Raw genomic sequence first — 16851 nt, 5'->3', positions numbered from 1 at the left:
TGCAAAATTAAGCAATTGTGTGTGCAACAGAGGAATCTCCACAGGAAAGTTTATTTATAGTCAGTTAATTTTGAATATTTGTTGCTCCTGTGAATAACAAAAAAAAAAAGTAGTAAGTTACCCACAGACTTGTAACATAATTTAATAGATTGAAACCTCGAGAGATTCTTGTTGAGGGTTCCAGCGACAGACTTTCCCCCTTCAGCTCCCAGCCTTGCTTGATCTCTGATTCTGGCAGATGTGCAAATGCTCTCTGTCTGTCCATCCTTCTCAGAAGTGCCATCACTTTCCCCTCATACCTTCTGAACTGCATGTGTCTCTACTCACCCTGCATGTTCTCTGCAGAGACTGAAGATTTCTCTGTTCCTGATCAAGCTCAAAAGACAGGTTAGATCTGAATCCAGTTAAGAGCTCACAAGTCTCTGTCTTCCTTGCAGCTGTGAAATTTCAGCAGCGGTTTGTGTTCCCTGTCCGTTTTGGTGGAACAATGATAGAGCACTGGTGGAGCTCTGACCTTGCTTTTAAAATCTACATGAGAAAAAGCACACAGAAAAAGGTACTTATTAAAAGTTGTTTATACTTTGTGTATTGAAAAGCAAAGAAATTCTTTGCATTTCTGTTTCTTCCAAATACTTATGCAGACAACAGTGGCTTCTAAGTCTTCTGCAATGCTTTATTGCAGTTGCTGCCATCTCAGCCATCAGAGGTAAAACAAAGTAATGTGGCTTGACTGAGCCACTTCTTAATCGACCATTGCCAGATACTATGAAGGGAAATGACATTATGTGCAAATACTAGATGTTGAACTAATTGCTGTTCAGTCTTGTTGCCCAGCTAAATGGTTTTCTGGCTTTGAGACTGACAGGCAAAAGAAATTGTCCTTCCCTCATCTTTAAAACTATCTCTTGCTGTTGAAGCAATCACAAGCTGTTGGATCAATTACAAGCATTAGTCTTCAGCGAGAACACGGCTCGTTTAGCAATGTAGAACGAGTTAACGTGGATGCAGTTGGTATCATTACTCTGCCTAGGGTAAAGGGGGTAATATGAGGTGTGAGAAGGTGGTGTAACTTGTGCATTTGGAGAGGAAAAAAAAGTATCTTTCGTCTGGGTAAAAATATTTGCATAATCATCTGCATGTGATGAAGTCAGTGAGAGGTGTTAACTCAGCTTATGTTTTGTTTTAATCATCACCAAGGATATCTGCCCATCTGTTCTAATGGGAGCTTTTCGTTTACAGGGTGAATAAATTGCATCTTAAAGTATGGAAATTTTGCTCAGTTACTAGGATTTGTACTGGTCATTTTTGCATTATCCTGGAACTGTTTTCTGTAGGTACTGGGAGAATTTTCCTTATTGTGTCCTAGTGATACTTGAAACTGGAACTAAGGGAAACTTTCCTACAAATCTCTATTGGTAAAACTAGTGGCATAGGACTGAGGAGTGGCTGACCATGGCTTCCCATTTGTTTCATATTACGCCCTTAGTTCTTTAAACTTGACAGAAATCTTGCAAAATTGATTCTTTTTCTGCCCTCAGCCAGTGGCCGTTGGCTCGGCAGCACTTCAGTTACGCAAGGTTATCCAGTCTGAGTTGCTCGCTGTCAGCTGTGAAATACCTGTGGAAAAAGAGAGGGATCAGACACAAGTTGGACCACTAAAGGTATGTGTTTTACCGTATGGAGTTTTAGTTACATGACGTGCTGTTACTAATTTTGGAATTTTGGCTGCATATTATCTGTTTTTTAAATTTTTCCTCCTCTTTCTTTTCTTTCATTGTTTTAATTTGCCAGGTGTCAGATAGGAACGTTTGTAAGACCAATACAAGATAACATGAACCCTTTTTTTCCTTTGGGTTTTGGAGAAATATTTTGAATATATGTCCTGCATGTCTAAGGATGTTGCTGTGTGATGTTCCTCTGGCTGCAGGGTAAAATGAGGGTCAAGAAGCTAGGGCTTGGATACAGAAACCATTCTACAGGCAGATTTTGAGTGGCACACGTTCCAGGCTGGGAGCTTTGGCTCCTGCTCCACACGTGACATGAGCTGAGGTCTCTCCTGCCACAGAGGCCTTATGCTCCCTGTCATTGGTACCACCTTGTCACTTAAGGAGTTAGCTTCTCCAGCCAAAGTTTCTACTAATGCTCAACTTCTGATTGAGAAGAATTAACAGTTCTGCGTAGCACAGTTGAGAGATATGCCAGTTCTGAAGATAAACAGCTCTCTAGATTAGCAAGTGAAGGTTTAAGAGAGTATTTAGGTATTTTACATTCAGAGCTCCTAAATTATTCCCAGAGAACATGATCATGGACTGCTTCTGTCACTTTGGAATTCATGGGTTGAACAATGTTTTCTGTCATAGGGGCTGTGAAACTTCTTTCAGGGGAGCCATTCAGCAGAGCTGCCAGTAGAGGAGCCACAGAAGGGTGAATCATAAAATGTAGAGGTTAGGTGTGAGAGGAGTTAATTGAAGGCAGGAGGAGGAATGGTGTGTTGTGGAGGAGAGAATGGAGTGGAACAGGGTGTCAGAGGAGAAAAGCGGAAGGAGGTGGTGTGGTGAATTAATGAACCAAAGTTCCATGCCAGAACTTATGGAAGGGGAAGCTAATACTTAAAGGAAACTGATTTTGGTCACCCTGTCTCTTAGGTTTCACTTGCTCAGTGTAATACCTGCCTGTTGGAAATACATGTATGTCCAGCTATTCAGGCCAGGGCATGGAGGGTAAGGGATGTCAGCTATTGAGTCCACTTCGCATTTCTTGGGTTCTTTCTGACAGATGGCCTTGAACTCCTCATCTTTGGACGTATTCTTTATACACTTTAGGAGTAGATACTGTTTGGGATCTTTTGCCACAATATCTTGTCTCATCCCTCCTAAGTTATAGGCAAAATTCTTGAGTCTGATTATTTTGTTTTCCTTATTTGGGCATTTTATGGCTCCAGTCCTTTTCTTTATCCTGTTACCTTATGTTCTGGGCTTCAGTTTGTTCCTCCACTTCCCTGTCTTGTCATGTGAATGAATCCAGCAGATCTACAATGCTCTAGCAATTAACACTTGCAAATTAACACTTGCAATTCCTTTAACCTTTGTTCTCATGTTTCTTTCATTGCTTTCACACACGTATTTTCATTCATACCAATCTAACTATTTCGTTTGCAAATCTTGACAACATGAAGAGGCAATTCAAATGTAGGACAGGGTGTTAAAAAATAAAACAAAAGCCAAAAAACCCAACCTCAGAAAAAGAAGACGACAAATGCAGTGGAATATGTAGACTGTTGGAGAGAAAAAGGAGCCCACAGAAGGGAGAGGAGTTAGGGGCAGCTAAAATCAGCAGGGAATGTAAAAGCGAAAGAGCAGTGAAAGAAAACATTTTGAGAGAAACCCTTCTTTTTAATAATTTTTTGCAAGCAGCAAGTGCTGTAGCAAAGTGGAACAAATGATAGTTATGATACTTTGTCACAGTACTTTTCACCTTGGCTAGGTAGGTGTTCGTTTTTTGGTCAGCTTTGTGATTGGTTTTAATTATTTCCTTTATTCGGCTGTAATTGTATGCTTTTGTACATGAGTTAATGCTTTATTTGATAAAACTGCATGTAGTTTATTTTGCAGTGACAGTTGTAGCTTGTAACCAGCATGTGTCTAAAGGTAAGCCTCCTGGGTAATGATCTAACACAGTTCTTGAACAAAATATGCCATGCATTTTCCTGAGTTTGTCTTCTGATCACCTCGCTTTGCCTTGCACAATGCAGGTATCCTTAGAGCTTGCAGCTGACAACAAAGACTTCACCTGCACTGCTGCCAGGTCAACTATGGCTGTGCAGCAGGTCCCAGCTCATGCTGTAATAAGTCCGCGTCTGGAATTCCAGGAGCCCAACAGGAAGAGTACAAATGCAGAAAGCCCTCGCTGCTTGAAACTTAACAACTGTGAGGACTCACAGAAGACAGGAGCAGCCGGCATAAACGTCATGCAGCCATCGCAGGCTGTACCAACCTCTGTAGCCCGTAATCTGATGACACAAATAACTGCATCTGAAGAGGATGGGTTGTTACTGCATGTGCTGTTGATGGTGCCTGATGGAAAGGATTTTGTTGCTGAAGACTATGGACTCCACAGTTCTTGTAATGTGTATTTAAACTGCAAGCTCCTCAGCTCTGAGGAGGCAACAAGATCTGCTGTTGTATGGGGCACAACACAACCTGCCTTTAATTTTTCTCAGGCAAGTCACATGTCTTCCATTTAACACTGATTGAAATGTGCTATTCCACACTGACAAACATATTTCAAAGCTAAGTTACTTTTATATATGTAGGAACTTCTCTTCTTGGCCCTGTTCAGTATATTAAAGGTACTTTCAGTATTGTTTTGGCTGCATTGCACAGTTTGAAAAGCAGTTCCTTGAATCATCCAAATAATAAATGGGACTTTTGAAGTACAAAAGAAAAATAGTCAGAAAAGTGTAGGTCAAAACTGAAAAAAAAGTTGATTTCTCCTTTATTCCATTTTGGCAAGAAAACACATTGTTAATGGCATCTTCATGGCATCCTAGTATGTAGATGTAGATTTATTTTTTTTTTGTTCCATTGCTTGGTGTTCTTTTTCTTCTCAATGGCTATATGAGCACAGAAGTGTGGGTTACTGTCCTTATATGGGCCAGAGCCTTCCCCAGGCAAACAGCAGAATTTCAAGCATTTAATAATGTTATGAGTTTGTAATTTTATTATGGACATTTTCCTTTGGAAATGTCAGGATGTTCAAATGCAGTTGTTTTATTTTTAAAAACACCTAGTGATTTGTGAGACTCTTTACTCTTTAGCTGAAAGAGTGAAATGTAAAAGCATGGCAAAAGACATCTGAAACAGTTGTCTGAAATTATTTATCTGTTGTTTAGTAAACAGGTGTTTAAAGATAAAAGCAATGTTTTTCAAGATAGGATATGAACTTATGTTAAAATTTATCTAAATTGCATTTACTTTCCTGGCTAGCTCTTTTCCAAGCTTCCAAGTTTTCTGAAACTTGTTAGGCAAGTATACATTTAATTTTTAATTTTCATATCTAAAGAGCACAGTTCTATAGACTGGAATAATGTAGCATTACCAGAATGCTCTGTACTTTGCAATAGCTTCCAGTGTATTCTGTGTACTAGTTCTGCGTTAAACTCTTTCAGGTGATGCCTTTTTCATTGACTTCCAAACACCTGGAGCGGCTGAAGAACAATGTCATGATTATTGAAGCATGGAACAAGATGGGAAGTCCTGGCTGTGACAGACTGCTAGGATTAGTGAAACTTCCTCTGCATCAATTTTACATCTCATTCAAGTAAACATCTTTGTTCCATATTTTATTGGGTTGCGAAATATCCTAACTGATGCTCAGAGAAAGAAGGGAAGGATGGTGTCTATGGTTTGTGTGGAAGGGTTCATAATTATACTTTATAGCAACGGGCATTTTTGTCCTGCCAAGCTTCCTCTGGCACTTTCCTACACTGAGCAGTATATAAGTAAGTTACACTGTCCTCATACAGAAATACAAGTACACTGTGAAAAATAAAGACACTGCACTGCATCAGGCTTGGAGCCAGGTTAACTTGTGGTCCTGTGAAAGAGTAAAACTGTAAGAGATCAAAGTAACTGCATGGGAAAAGTAAGTGTGGTTTCCCACTGGTGATATTCCAAGGTTACGACTGATGGAGTGATTATGCTCTGCATAGATCTCATTGCTAGGGATGCTGTTGGTTTGCACAGCACATGATAATGCTTGTGGTATCTAAAAGGTCGCTAAATAGTTCATGTTTTAATTGTCTTAGCTGATGAGTCTCTCCAGACCTCTTTTTCTTTTTGGTTCAGCGTTTTGGCTTCTTGTTCAATAAAACACCTGCTTAAAGCAATTTAAATTGATGGAAATACTGGACAGAAGAGATTCTTTCTAATGGGAAGGATTAATTCCTTTTATTTTGGTCAGACTAGTGATAGGTGGAAATCAGATGGTGCTGGAACCGACTGGCCACTACTGTTGATTATTAGTATGTCATTTGGATATTTTTTCAGTAATCCACTGTAGTTTACTTGTGTGTATCTTCTGTGTATTATTAGAGGTTTTTACATTTCTCTTGGAGACTGTCCTTGTTCCTTCTTTTCTTCCTGCCCAAGTCAATTCCCAAAGGTGTATAACTGCCTCGTAAAAATATCATATGGCTACAGTATATTAATGGGAGTCTTGTTGTAGTTCATCACCTTGCTCACAGATTTCTAGGCTGGCTTATAGCTAAGGCCACATTAGGTTTTGGAGAGCTGTGCTCTCTTGTTGCTGAAAATAGCTCACAGATCTGTGCTTTGTGAAGACTAATGTAATTAAGATGGATTTTTGAGGAATGGAGATAGATTGGTTTCTAACTGCATTGAAAGTCCCATCTAAAATGAGCTTTGTGTGATCATGTTCATATTCAGATGTTGGGTCTTTTTTTGTTTTTTTTTTTTTTGTTTTAATCTGTTCTAGAGATCCAAAGATTTACCACCTGCTTCTTCAGGCTCAGTATCCAGTGATTGCTGTGGACAGCTATATGCCTGTGATAGATGTTTTTACTGGCAGTAGAAGTGGAAGCCTGAGGGTCATTCTGGCGATGGGGTCAGCTGATCAAATAGTGGCACTGCAAAGGCTAAAAAATGAAGAAGGAATGGTACCTCCTGTCACACAGCGCCCGTCCCACTCTCTGGACCCTCCTCCTACAAAGCCCACAATGGTATTGTTCAGTAAATTCCCTTGCTGTTAGGGACACGTGAAAAGGATTTTACCAGTGCATTCATTAACAGACCAGTGATCCCCAATCTCTTTTGATGGTGTAGCCAATTTTGTTATAAACGATCACGTTCTTTGCAGAATTATATTGCTTTTACTTTTTTCTTACCCACTTTCCCTCACCAGTCTGACATTATTGCCCTTTTTACTGCCCTGCATATCCATTGCTTTTATCTACATGACAAGTGCAGTAAAAAAAAAAAAACGAAATTGGAGAAAAATCTTAATTCTCACAGCCTTATTCTGTACCATACAGGTTTTGCCACTACCTTCTGCATTGGATATGTAGGAACCTTCATGCTTTTTATGTGCTGTGTTTTTTTGGCTTTTGCAGAAAGAAAAAAAAAATTGCTATCAGGCTTTTGATGTTTCTGTGAACTTTAGGAGGAAAATGGCAGACAGTGGTTCTGCCCCATCTCAGGCTTCTTAGAATCTTATGTTCCCAGTCCTCTTGTATGCTGTTTCCTAACGAGTCATCCTTTCCACATGGATTTCCTTTGTTTTATTAGCAGTTAGACCAAGAAGGGGAAGGCCTGATGGAACATGTGTTTGAGATCCATGTGGAGAGTATGAAAGGGCTCACTCCCTTACAGTCCACTGTCTGGGGAGAGGCTGACTGCTATGTACAGTACTATTTCCCAGTTCAAGAGTCTGGTTGTGGTGCATTGGAAGGAACTGAATTGCATGAAGATGGTAAGTTTGTTTTATGATACATCCTTATTTAGAGCATTGCTTTAGTTTAATACTGTTTAGTAATGTTCTCTCCGCTTAAGTAAGAGGGTTTGTATTTCTCTGAGCTTCCATAATGCAGGCGGTGCTTGCTTTCCTCAGAAGATCTGCATACAACTGTACTTGGTCTGTCTCAGTAAATTAAAAGCCTGCTTTGACTGAGGCAGATGGCAAAGTTCCCAGCAAAAAAGGATACCTAGTTCTGAATCTCTTCACTTGGTGCCTTTTTGTTAAAGATCTTATAAGATTTCACCAACTGATCCTGCAAAGATGCAAGAACAGAGTCGCAGGGAATACTAAGATTGTATACAGTTAAATTCAACAAAGGTTTTACATACACAAGCCTTTCAAGATGCTCATTTTCATGGATACACCAAGAGAAGTCTTGCATGTTTTAAATCATTGGGATTATAAAGGAGTATTTAAATAATTGCAATTGTAGAAAAGGACTTAATGTTGTCTTTGAGTGCTTTGAATCATTAATATCCATTTCCTCTGAAAAATGATGGTCTGTAACGTTGTTCCATAGCAGCTCTGTGGACTATGTCAGCTTCCAGCCACATTTAACAGGAGTTTTCAGCCTGTGGCTCACAGGTTCATGGGACTGTGTGAATTGTTTGTAAAAGATTTGTAAAGTGAAACTCAGAAGAGCTAGTCTCCTGGTGGGAGGATTTAACTTATTGTCTCTGGGTCCTGCCTCCTGAAGGACTGCAAACGGGAAAAGGTTGAAACCCCCAAATGTAACCATTTTTAACCAACTCTGCTTGACTTGTAGGCATCAAATTAAAGGCGTTTCGCACAGCAACCACTTTGTGCGTCCCCGATCCCATCTTTAATGATGAGCATCATCATTCTTTGTTGGTTCCTGCTGATGTCCCAGTCCAGAGGCTCCTGGTCCGTGCATTTATGGCACCAGGAGCGGCTGGAGGAGGAATCCAGTTTGAAGTCTGGTGCAGGTACAGAATAACGTCCTATTTTTTGTAGATGTCACAGCAACACATATGGAGACATATCTGGTATTGAAAAATCTCTAGCTAGGGGATGGATATTTAATAGTAAGTGAAAAAATGGTGAGCTCATCAACATTTGGTGACTAATATCTGCATTTAAGATTGCATTTAAGACATGTGAGCTTTTTTTCCCCCCCAAGAGTGCTAATTACACTTTTCTTCTTACAACTTCTTTAAAAAGTGTGTGCTCTTAGTTTGCTTTCTTCCACTTTGTCATCAGCATAGGGATCTAAAAGTAGGTTTTAAATGCTTGGCATATCTAAATTTTACTTAATAGCACCCTGGCAGTATAATTTCATTTTGGGTTTTTTTTTTTCCCCTAATAAAAGTCACTGATTACAAAAGAAAAATACTATAAAATGTTTGTAAGTTCATATTGTAGTTTCTTTGGCAACTGAAGCTAATTACTAGTAGTGGAAAGCAGAGACCATGAAGACGGATAGCTTTAGAAAAGCGTAATTATAATGATATGTTCATTCTGTAGTAAGCAAACCAAGCTATTTTAAAATTTGCGAAGTCACATGAGAATTACTACATGCTGGATGTGTTTACATTAGTGTTGGTAATGACCAGAGCAGTTGAAGTGGCCAATTGTTAGTACCTGGCATTTCAAAAATGGGCTTTAGCTCAGTTTCCTGAGGACAGCTAGACTTTGGTTTAATCTTGCCCTGACCACTCACTGATAGTGGCTGGTAAATTTAGGCTGTTCTGGGTGAAAGGAGCAAATTACTGAGCTGGAAGCCTTTTAAGAATTCTGTAAACATCCTCTTACCAGTTTGCAATATTTGAAATGGAAAAAGCTTACCAACAGATCTTTGTAATTAGGAAGGAGATTAGATACTGACTGCCAGATTCCAAGTCAGAGTTCCTGCTATGATGCTGCCAGCATCCTGAATTACTCCTGGAAGTGTATGGGGAAAACGTAGAAACCAACAGGTATAATATTCCAAGATACTGGGACTACTGGTCAGGCAGTGCTCTACCCAAGACTCAAACAATAAATTAATGTTCAGGATTTGTCCCAAAATGGAAAGGAAAGCACAAGTCTATAGCACTACCACGTTACTCAGTTACTACTACTGAAAACCCAGTGGATGTCTTTCTCCTGATCTACCTGTTGTTCATCAGATAGAGTGCCAAAACTTGCTTTAGGATGAGTCTGAAGCCAAGTAGCACAGTGAGAAGCAGTCGAGTCATTTTTTACACTCACAAACTGGTGCCACAAATCTGTTCTGCAAGTAGCATTTTTATCTATTAATGAAAATTGAGAGCAGAGAGTATTTGGTGCCAGATCCTTCTCTTGTTTTTCTTTGGGATGCCAATTTTTTGGTAGAGTTTCTGCTAGTTGACTTGCTAGGACTAATGCAAAAGAACATTTGTAGCATTATCTACTTGAGCACTTACTGGTGGTTTTTTTTGTGGAAATTCATTTACTTGAGTTTATCCCTTAGCTATTGGGAGACTTAACTAGTGTTTGAAGACACACAAAGTTGACTTATGTACAGTTGTGAGAGAAATGATGATCATTTTGTCATCATCAAAACAGCACGATTGATGCTGCTGCTTTGTGTTTTACCAGGTATTATTACCCAAATGTCAGAGACCAAATGGTTGCCAAAGGGACCTTGCCTTTGTCACGGCTGTGTGCCATGGTGACTATGCAGCATCGTGAAGAGATAGGGTTACAGACTTTTAATCTTCCATTGGTCCCCAGGTCTGATTCCTCAGTGGAATTTCATCTGCAGTCTTCAGGTAAGGAAGGCTTGTGGGTTTTCACTTTATGTGTAAAAGTGAAGATCTGTGCCAAGGGAAATAAAAATGCATATTTGTGTTGGCATCTGATACCAACCATGAGAGTTTTTCCTCCCAGCTTTCACTGTCACCATACCTAGTGAAGAATCAGCGATTAAACATGAGCAACCCTCAAACTGCTAACAAGTTTAAAAAAGCCCTCCCTGTGTATTGAACTGCTTAGTTGCCAATAAGCCACAGTCTGTAGTTAAGCTTCCTGTGTAAGGTAAGGAATGGGAGATCTGAAGAAGGGCTGTTTATGGTACATGGTGTGGGCAGAAACATCTTTATGTTCACTGTGGTTCCTTCAAATGATACAAACATCAGCTCTGGGCAGGGCACTAAGGAACTCTGAGGCAGTTTCTTGGAAAGAATGGCCTTAAAAAAAGCTGGGTCTGGAGGGGGAGTTCAGTATGCTTCAATTATTTTGAAGGTTTGCCACGTGCAGCAGCAGAAAATCTGTCTCTCTGAAGATTTTGTCACTGCAGTGCTATAAAAAAGATGTGTTGAAATACTGCAGTGGGCTATTTTAAAAGTATTACAATGAATGCTCACATGAGGGCGCGGCTGGGTTAAACAGCCTCTCCTATTTTACTGTGCCATAAATTTGCCAATGAGAAGAAGCCATTAAGACCATCTGATCTGACTGCCGGTAGGTCAGGTTGCAGTCCTTTATTTCTTTCTGTGCTTCCTGTATCAGGCTGTAACTTCTGGCTGAAGTACAGCATCTTACACAGTCAATCTCAATGGATTTCATATGGAATTATTTTTTTGCATGAATAGAGTAAGTTTTGTATTAAGAGGTATAACTAAGTATTGATTATATTGGATGTAACTGTATAAAAAGCTGACCATTTCTTTCCTTTGTTTCTTTATTTAATCCAGGCTTGCTTGATGTGAGTGTGAGATACCAACGATCCATGAAAACAGCAGCAGGAATAACTGCTCAAGCTGTTTCTCTTTCTGTACAAATACACAGAGCAGCTGGTTTGCAAGCAGCAGCTAGGTAAAGCCTAATTCTAAAAGGAAGATTTTTCTCTTAAAATAGCTTTATCTGGAGGCAGCAGGCTGAGACATTAGATTAGAACAAATTGTAACTGGCCAACTTTCCATCTGCAGAGACAGAGATTCAAACTGGGTTCTGATCAGAAGTGAAAATAACTTTATAAAGAACATCAGTGGTTATTTTTGTCCTTTAAGCTGCAGTACAGTGTGGTAGCATTTGTTCTGCAGAGGGATTGAGACTGTAAGGACACGTTTTTCTACATTTCTACATTTTTCTACACCAAAGGCTGATATAAAAATTGGCTGATATAAAATGGTACATATTTGGGCATTGGATATTGGTGTTACTGATGCTATTTAAAAGCTAGCTGAGATTTGTTTTCTTGAATTTCACTGTGGAAACATTGATAAACTAACTAGTAAATGAAACATGTTCCTTTTCACCAGAAGGCCGCTGCCCTAAGTTCATGGTATCACCTGAACTTAGTTCCAATATGTGATTTTCAAGAATTAAGAAAGGAAGGGCTAAAACAGATGGAGTCCATTCCGTAAGAGGACGGCTCCTGCCATTCTAGACCAGTGCACTGATCCTTTCTCAGTATTGCTGAGCTCCTGATCCATCTTAATTCAAGTAGATTCTGTAAGATGAGGATCACTACCGTATGGTACTTGGAGAAGTAAAGAAAGTGGAATGAGCTCAGACTCCTCATCCTTCAGATGTATGACCTGAGTAATACCTGGGTCTGTTTTACTTGTAAATAATTCCACCTGTTAATTTCACCTCCTTTTGCTTGTCAGTACTAGTCTGTAAAAATAATTTGGCTTGATCTTTTGCTTCCTTCTAGAGCAGGTTCTCTGGGAAGTTACCCTACAACTTTTTCTACAGTGTGGGATGTTTTTAAAGGTGCTGAGTACTTTCTCAATCACTTTGGTCTCAGATCCTGACAATAATAAAAGTGCAGCCACCAGTGATGGACCGTGTGACAGTTACTCTCACCATTTCATATCTGTTCCTAGTATGTTCAGTTGAAAAAAAAATGGTGAAAAATAATGCGCAGCCAGAACCCACATCTTTTTTGACTTACAACATTCACTGTTTTGTCCCATCTTTTCATCACAAAGACTTGAAACCTTTAATTGCATTAGTTCCTAGATTTCTTGTACATTATATTAATTCTCTTTCTTCTTTTCTTTTTACATACTAAATGAAGAGCTGTGGCACAAAAGAACCCTTCGGTCCAGTACTATGCAGGTGTGGGAGTTAATGCTTACGTCTCTGTGCACCTCTCCTTCCTACCTGAGGCAGAGAGACGCAGCACACGAGCTGTGGCTTGTACTTTCTGCCCAGAGTTCGAGGATCACATAGAGTTTCCTTGTAACCTCATCATTCGGAAAAGTAGTGGAGAAGCCACTTGTCTGGGGGAACTCTTGCAGTCTGCCAGTATCGTCTTCTCTATCTACCATCAGAGCACCAAGTCAGGTAAGGAGCACAAGTGATTATAATGGCTGAATGCTGTTGCAGAATGATCCAGTCCCCTTAATTTTTGGTTTAGAAGAGAGACTATTCATGGAATCATAGAACAGTTTGGGTTGGAAGGGAGTTACAAAGATCATGTAGCCCAACCCTCCTGCGATGAGCAGGGCCATCTTCCACTAGATCAGGTTGTTCAAAGCCACGTCCAACCTGACCTTGAATGTTTCTGGGGACTACTCTGTGCAGTTGCTAATAGATGTAATTACCTAAACTGTCTTCAGAGGCTTTTGGAGATCCTGTTCCCCTTGTGCAAAGAGTTGAGGTTTCTAAGACTCCAGGAGATTAAGATCACCTCTTAAATAAAAAGATAATGCAATTAACAGTAACAGCACTTGACTCTTGGAGCAGCCTGCCTTTGTATGTGCATGCCTTATTGCCTCCACTTCGTGAGAGGTAACGGTAGTTAAGAAAAATGATACCTTAAAATCCTCCAATGATCCTGTGGCAGATAAGCAGGATTGTTTTGCAATGTAACAACATGTTGTAGAATTATTTTAAACCCAAAATCTAGCTAAGGATGACAGTGTTTTTTACTCCTGGGGAAGAAGAGTCAGGAGTGGCATGCTGTTAGGGGTAACTGACCACTAGCTCCCCACTGGTTACTTAATGTTCATCTGTGGAAATACCCCCTAAAAGTTTCTCCAAATTCAGTGGTGGTTGAGCGTGTATCCTGTTGTCGTGGTTTAACCCCAGCCAGCAACTAAGCACCACGCAGCCGCTCACTCACTCCCCCCCATCCAGTGGGATGAGGGAGAAAATCGGAGAAAAAAAGGAAGTAAAACTCCTGGGTTGAGATAAGAACAGTTTAATAGAACAGAAAAGACGAAACTAATAATGATAATGATAACACTAATAAAATGACAACAGTAGTAATAAAAGGATTAGAACGTACCAATGATGCGCAGGGCAATTGCTCACCACCCGCTGACCGACACCCAGCCAGTCCCCGAGCGGCGATTCCCTGCCCCCCCACTTCCCAGTTCCTATACTAGATGGGACTTCCCATGGTATGGAATACACCGTTGGCCAGTTTGGGTCAGGTGTCCTGGCTGTGTCCTGTGCCAACTTCTTGTGCCCTGGCTGGGCATGAGAAGCTGAAAAATCCTTGACTATACTCTAAACACTACTGAGCAACAACTGAAAACATCAGTGTTATCAAGGTTCTTTGCATACTGAACTCAAAACATAGCACGGTACCAGCTACTAGGAAGACAGTTAACTCTATCCCAGCTGAAACCAGGACACCTGTCATGAATGTGCACTGGCAATCAATGCCCACAGACAGGTTTTATTCACACCCCTGTTTCTCACGGATTTTGGCCTAATACGTCCCAGGCAATTTTTTTAGCTTTTGTCCTTTTTTCATGGGTTAAAAGCGTTTTCAGTATGACAGCTGAGCTATTTGCTGTTGAGGCAATACAGCTTCCTTTCAAAGGAGATGCTGTCTCACATCACTTCTAAATCTTGTGTTCTGATTTGGTGTATTTACAAAATTATTTCTTTTCCAGCCACTGACACATTGGCAGCTCGAACATCAAGAGATTATCTTCTTGGGACAGTCACAATTCCAACCAGAGACCTCCTGAGAAGAAGATCAGGTAATACAATAGTGTTAAGCTGCTGACATACAATAGTAAGTGCTATTGTAATTTCTTAAAACAGTCTTTATTCCCATTTTGAATTTTTTGTGGTTTTGGCATTTTTTTAGACCAAAGTTCTTTCAGATATTGCACATCTTCATTAAAAATCCTGTATTAGAAAACTCATATAAAGGTTGTTGTTTGAAGATCTGTTTTCAGGGTGTGGGATGTATAGTAGCTAAATTAATATTCTATAGCTACTATGAAGACATTTAACTCCATCCCAGCTAAAATGAGCATACCTCCTAGGTATTTTATGCAGTGCTGTTTATTTTCTACCTTAAGATGGGAAGACCCAAGGGTTGTAGTGTTCGTGGAGGACCAATGATTGCTTTTCAGATGTCAGAGCTGGAAACAAAGGCTTAGATAAGTTAGAAAGCAATTGGATTAACTTTTCTTAAACTAAATGTAAAATACCTCCTCTATGTAGTCTTAGTTTGTGATGATTATGTCTTGTAATAATAATGTTTTCATTATCGTCTTGGTTATTTCTGCTTTAATCTCAGAATAGTGCTCGTTTTCTCCAACATGAAATTTCGGGTTTATTTTTAATGGGAAGAGAGGAGGAAAAAACTGAGAATGCCTAATTTTATATGGAGATATAATTTTGTTGTAAAATAAGTGTCATTAGTGAAATGGAAAGCAAAATGCCTTTGGGATCAGAACCACTGGCGAGATTTTCTGAGGCCTAACAGTTTGCTGCTTTTTCAGGTTAGAAATTATTTGACAAATTCAAAACTTTCACAAGAAATAAACACTTCAAGTACTGCTCCTTGAATAATGAGCAGAGAGCACAAAATTCTTTACAGTTTTTCAAAAGGTAGGATAAGTCTAATTATGATCTTTTCTCCTGAAGGTATTACAGGCTGGTACCCAGTTACCCTATCTGAAGATTTAATGCCTTCACATTGCACAAACATCATGCAGGCCATTGTTGGAGGACTGGAACTTTCTGTTACCTTTGCTCATCAGGATGACAGAGAGCATGTTTTGGAGGCCGCTAAGCTTTTAGGATGGAACAGCGAGGAGAGCCGTGAAGACAGCATGGATGATAGCGACGAATGGGAGCAGAGTGCCAATCCAGTGACTGTGACCATCTCAACTCCAAGAGTATGGCTGCCAGTTGACTGTGTGCTGCTTGCAGGCCAGACACACCTGAACAAAAGCACTTATTGCTACCTCAGGTATAAGCTATATAATCAGGAAGCCACGTGGACTTTGCTTCGGAGGCCAAAATTGAGTGACGACACAAAGAACGTTACAGTGAATTTTAAGAAACCAAACAAGGTGACTCTCAGAAGGAGTCAAGGACTGCTTTGGTTCTTCAGAGAGGAGAAATTAGAAATACAGGTGTGGTGGGCATATGGTAAAGAAAATGATGTGGAAAGACCACTTGATACAGATCGTCTTATTGGATCTGCCTATGTTGACCTCGCAGCATTAGCAGAGAGGTCAAGGACAACACTAAGTATTAGTGGTAAGTTCCTAAAGAACATTGTCATGTTTCATTCCTCTTTATTGATGTTTTAGTTTAGTTACTTCTCTAGTCACTTTAAGCAAAATATTTACAGCTTTGTTTTGTCCTGTATGCAACATGCACTCAACTCCTCCTTTCACTGAAGATAAACAAGGTTAAAACGCTTGCTTCTCTGAATTCAGAACTTAGCAAGTTTAAATGAGTGCAAAAATGGCAGTAATAGGGACAGCAATTAGCCTACATGGATTGGTTGAGAATGTTTCTTCAGAATTACAGATTGGGCATCATGATAGAGGGAGACACAGTAAGAATAACGTCTCTCAAGGAGGCTGAATGCCTGCAGTCAGAGCAAATGACTAAGCACTGAGAAGGTCATGGAAACTTCTGCTCTATTCAGTTACTTAGGCTTCTGTCATCTACGTGGTATCCATCAGCCACCAGCTTACAGGCAGATTTGTGGACAGGTCATTGGCTCTTTGAGTATGCTCAGGGAAGGAGAAGGAACAAGAGTTAAAAAAAAAAATTTTATGCTGTGTATAGGTTACATTCTCTGTATACGTATATAAAATTATTCAGAGGCATTATTCCCAGAGCTCTCAGGAAGTTGATGTTCTTTAAAATAGTAATTTGAGCTGCCAGCGGGAAAGTGAAGGTGTACGCAGTTGGGGGGATTGTTCAACTGTTTTTTGCCTTTACAAACTGATACTTCTAAAAGCACACTGGGTGATACCTTGCATAGAAATTACATTGAAAATCAAAATTCATTCTGCTGGTCTGATGTGAGATCTCTGCCGTAATGAACTGTGCCAGCTGTTTTCCAAGATCCTTGTTTTTCTTTGGCTTGTTTAGCTGGTTGTTTGTGAATTCTCT

The 16851-nt window shown here is 39.9% G+C and overlaps 1 protein-coding gene across 7 annotated transcripts in view; it reads left to right on the top strand.

The window, feature by feature from the left end:
* Nucleotides 1–16851, top strand: part of C2CD3 (C2 domain containing 3 centriole elongation regulator) — a 50646-nt gene that overhangs the window by 10786 nt on the left and 23009 nt on the right. For 6 of the 7 annotated variants that reach the window (XM_049822941.1, XM_049822940.1, XM_049822942.1 and 3 more), the window contains 12 exons: nt 438–556; nt 1539–1661; nt 3752–4219; nt 5168–5319; nt 6496–6739; nt 7305–7488; nt 8300–8480; nt 10114–10286; nt 11211–11331; nt 12542–12810; nt 14373–14462; nt 15361–15981. In XM_049822941.1, coding sequence (XP_049678898.1) covers nt 438–556; nt 1539–1661; nt 3752–4219; nt 5168–5319; nt 6496–6739; nt 7305–7488; nt 8300–8480; nt 10114–10286; nt 11211–11331; nt 12542–12810; nt 14373–14462; nt 15361–15981 — 2745 coding nt within the window. The remainder of the gene's footprint in view (nt 1–437; nt 557–1538; nt 1662–3751; nt 4220–5167; nt 5320–6495; nt 6740–7304; nt 7489–8299; nt 8481–10113; nt 10287–11210; nt 11332–12541; nt 12811–14372; nt 14463–15360; nt 15982–16851) is intronic. The other variant, XM_049822939.1, reaches the window with a different exon arrangement.

Source organism: Accipiter gentilis, chromosome 19 (genome assembly GCF_929443795.1).
Source record: "Accipiter gentilis chromosome 19, bAccGen1.1, whole genome shotgun sequence".
NCBI classification, from domain to species: domain Eukaryota; kingdom Metazoa; phylum Chordata; class Aves; order Accipitriformes; family Accipitridae; genus Astur; species Astur gentilis.
Note: the sequence above shows the minus strand (reverse complement) of the source record. Positions and strands in the feature narration are given on the sequence as shown.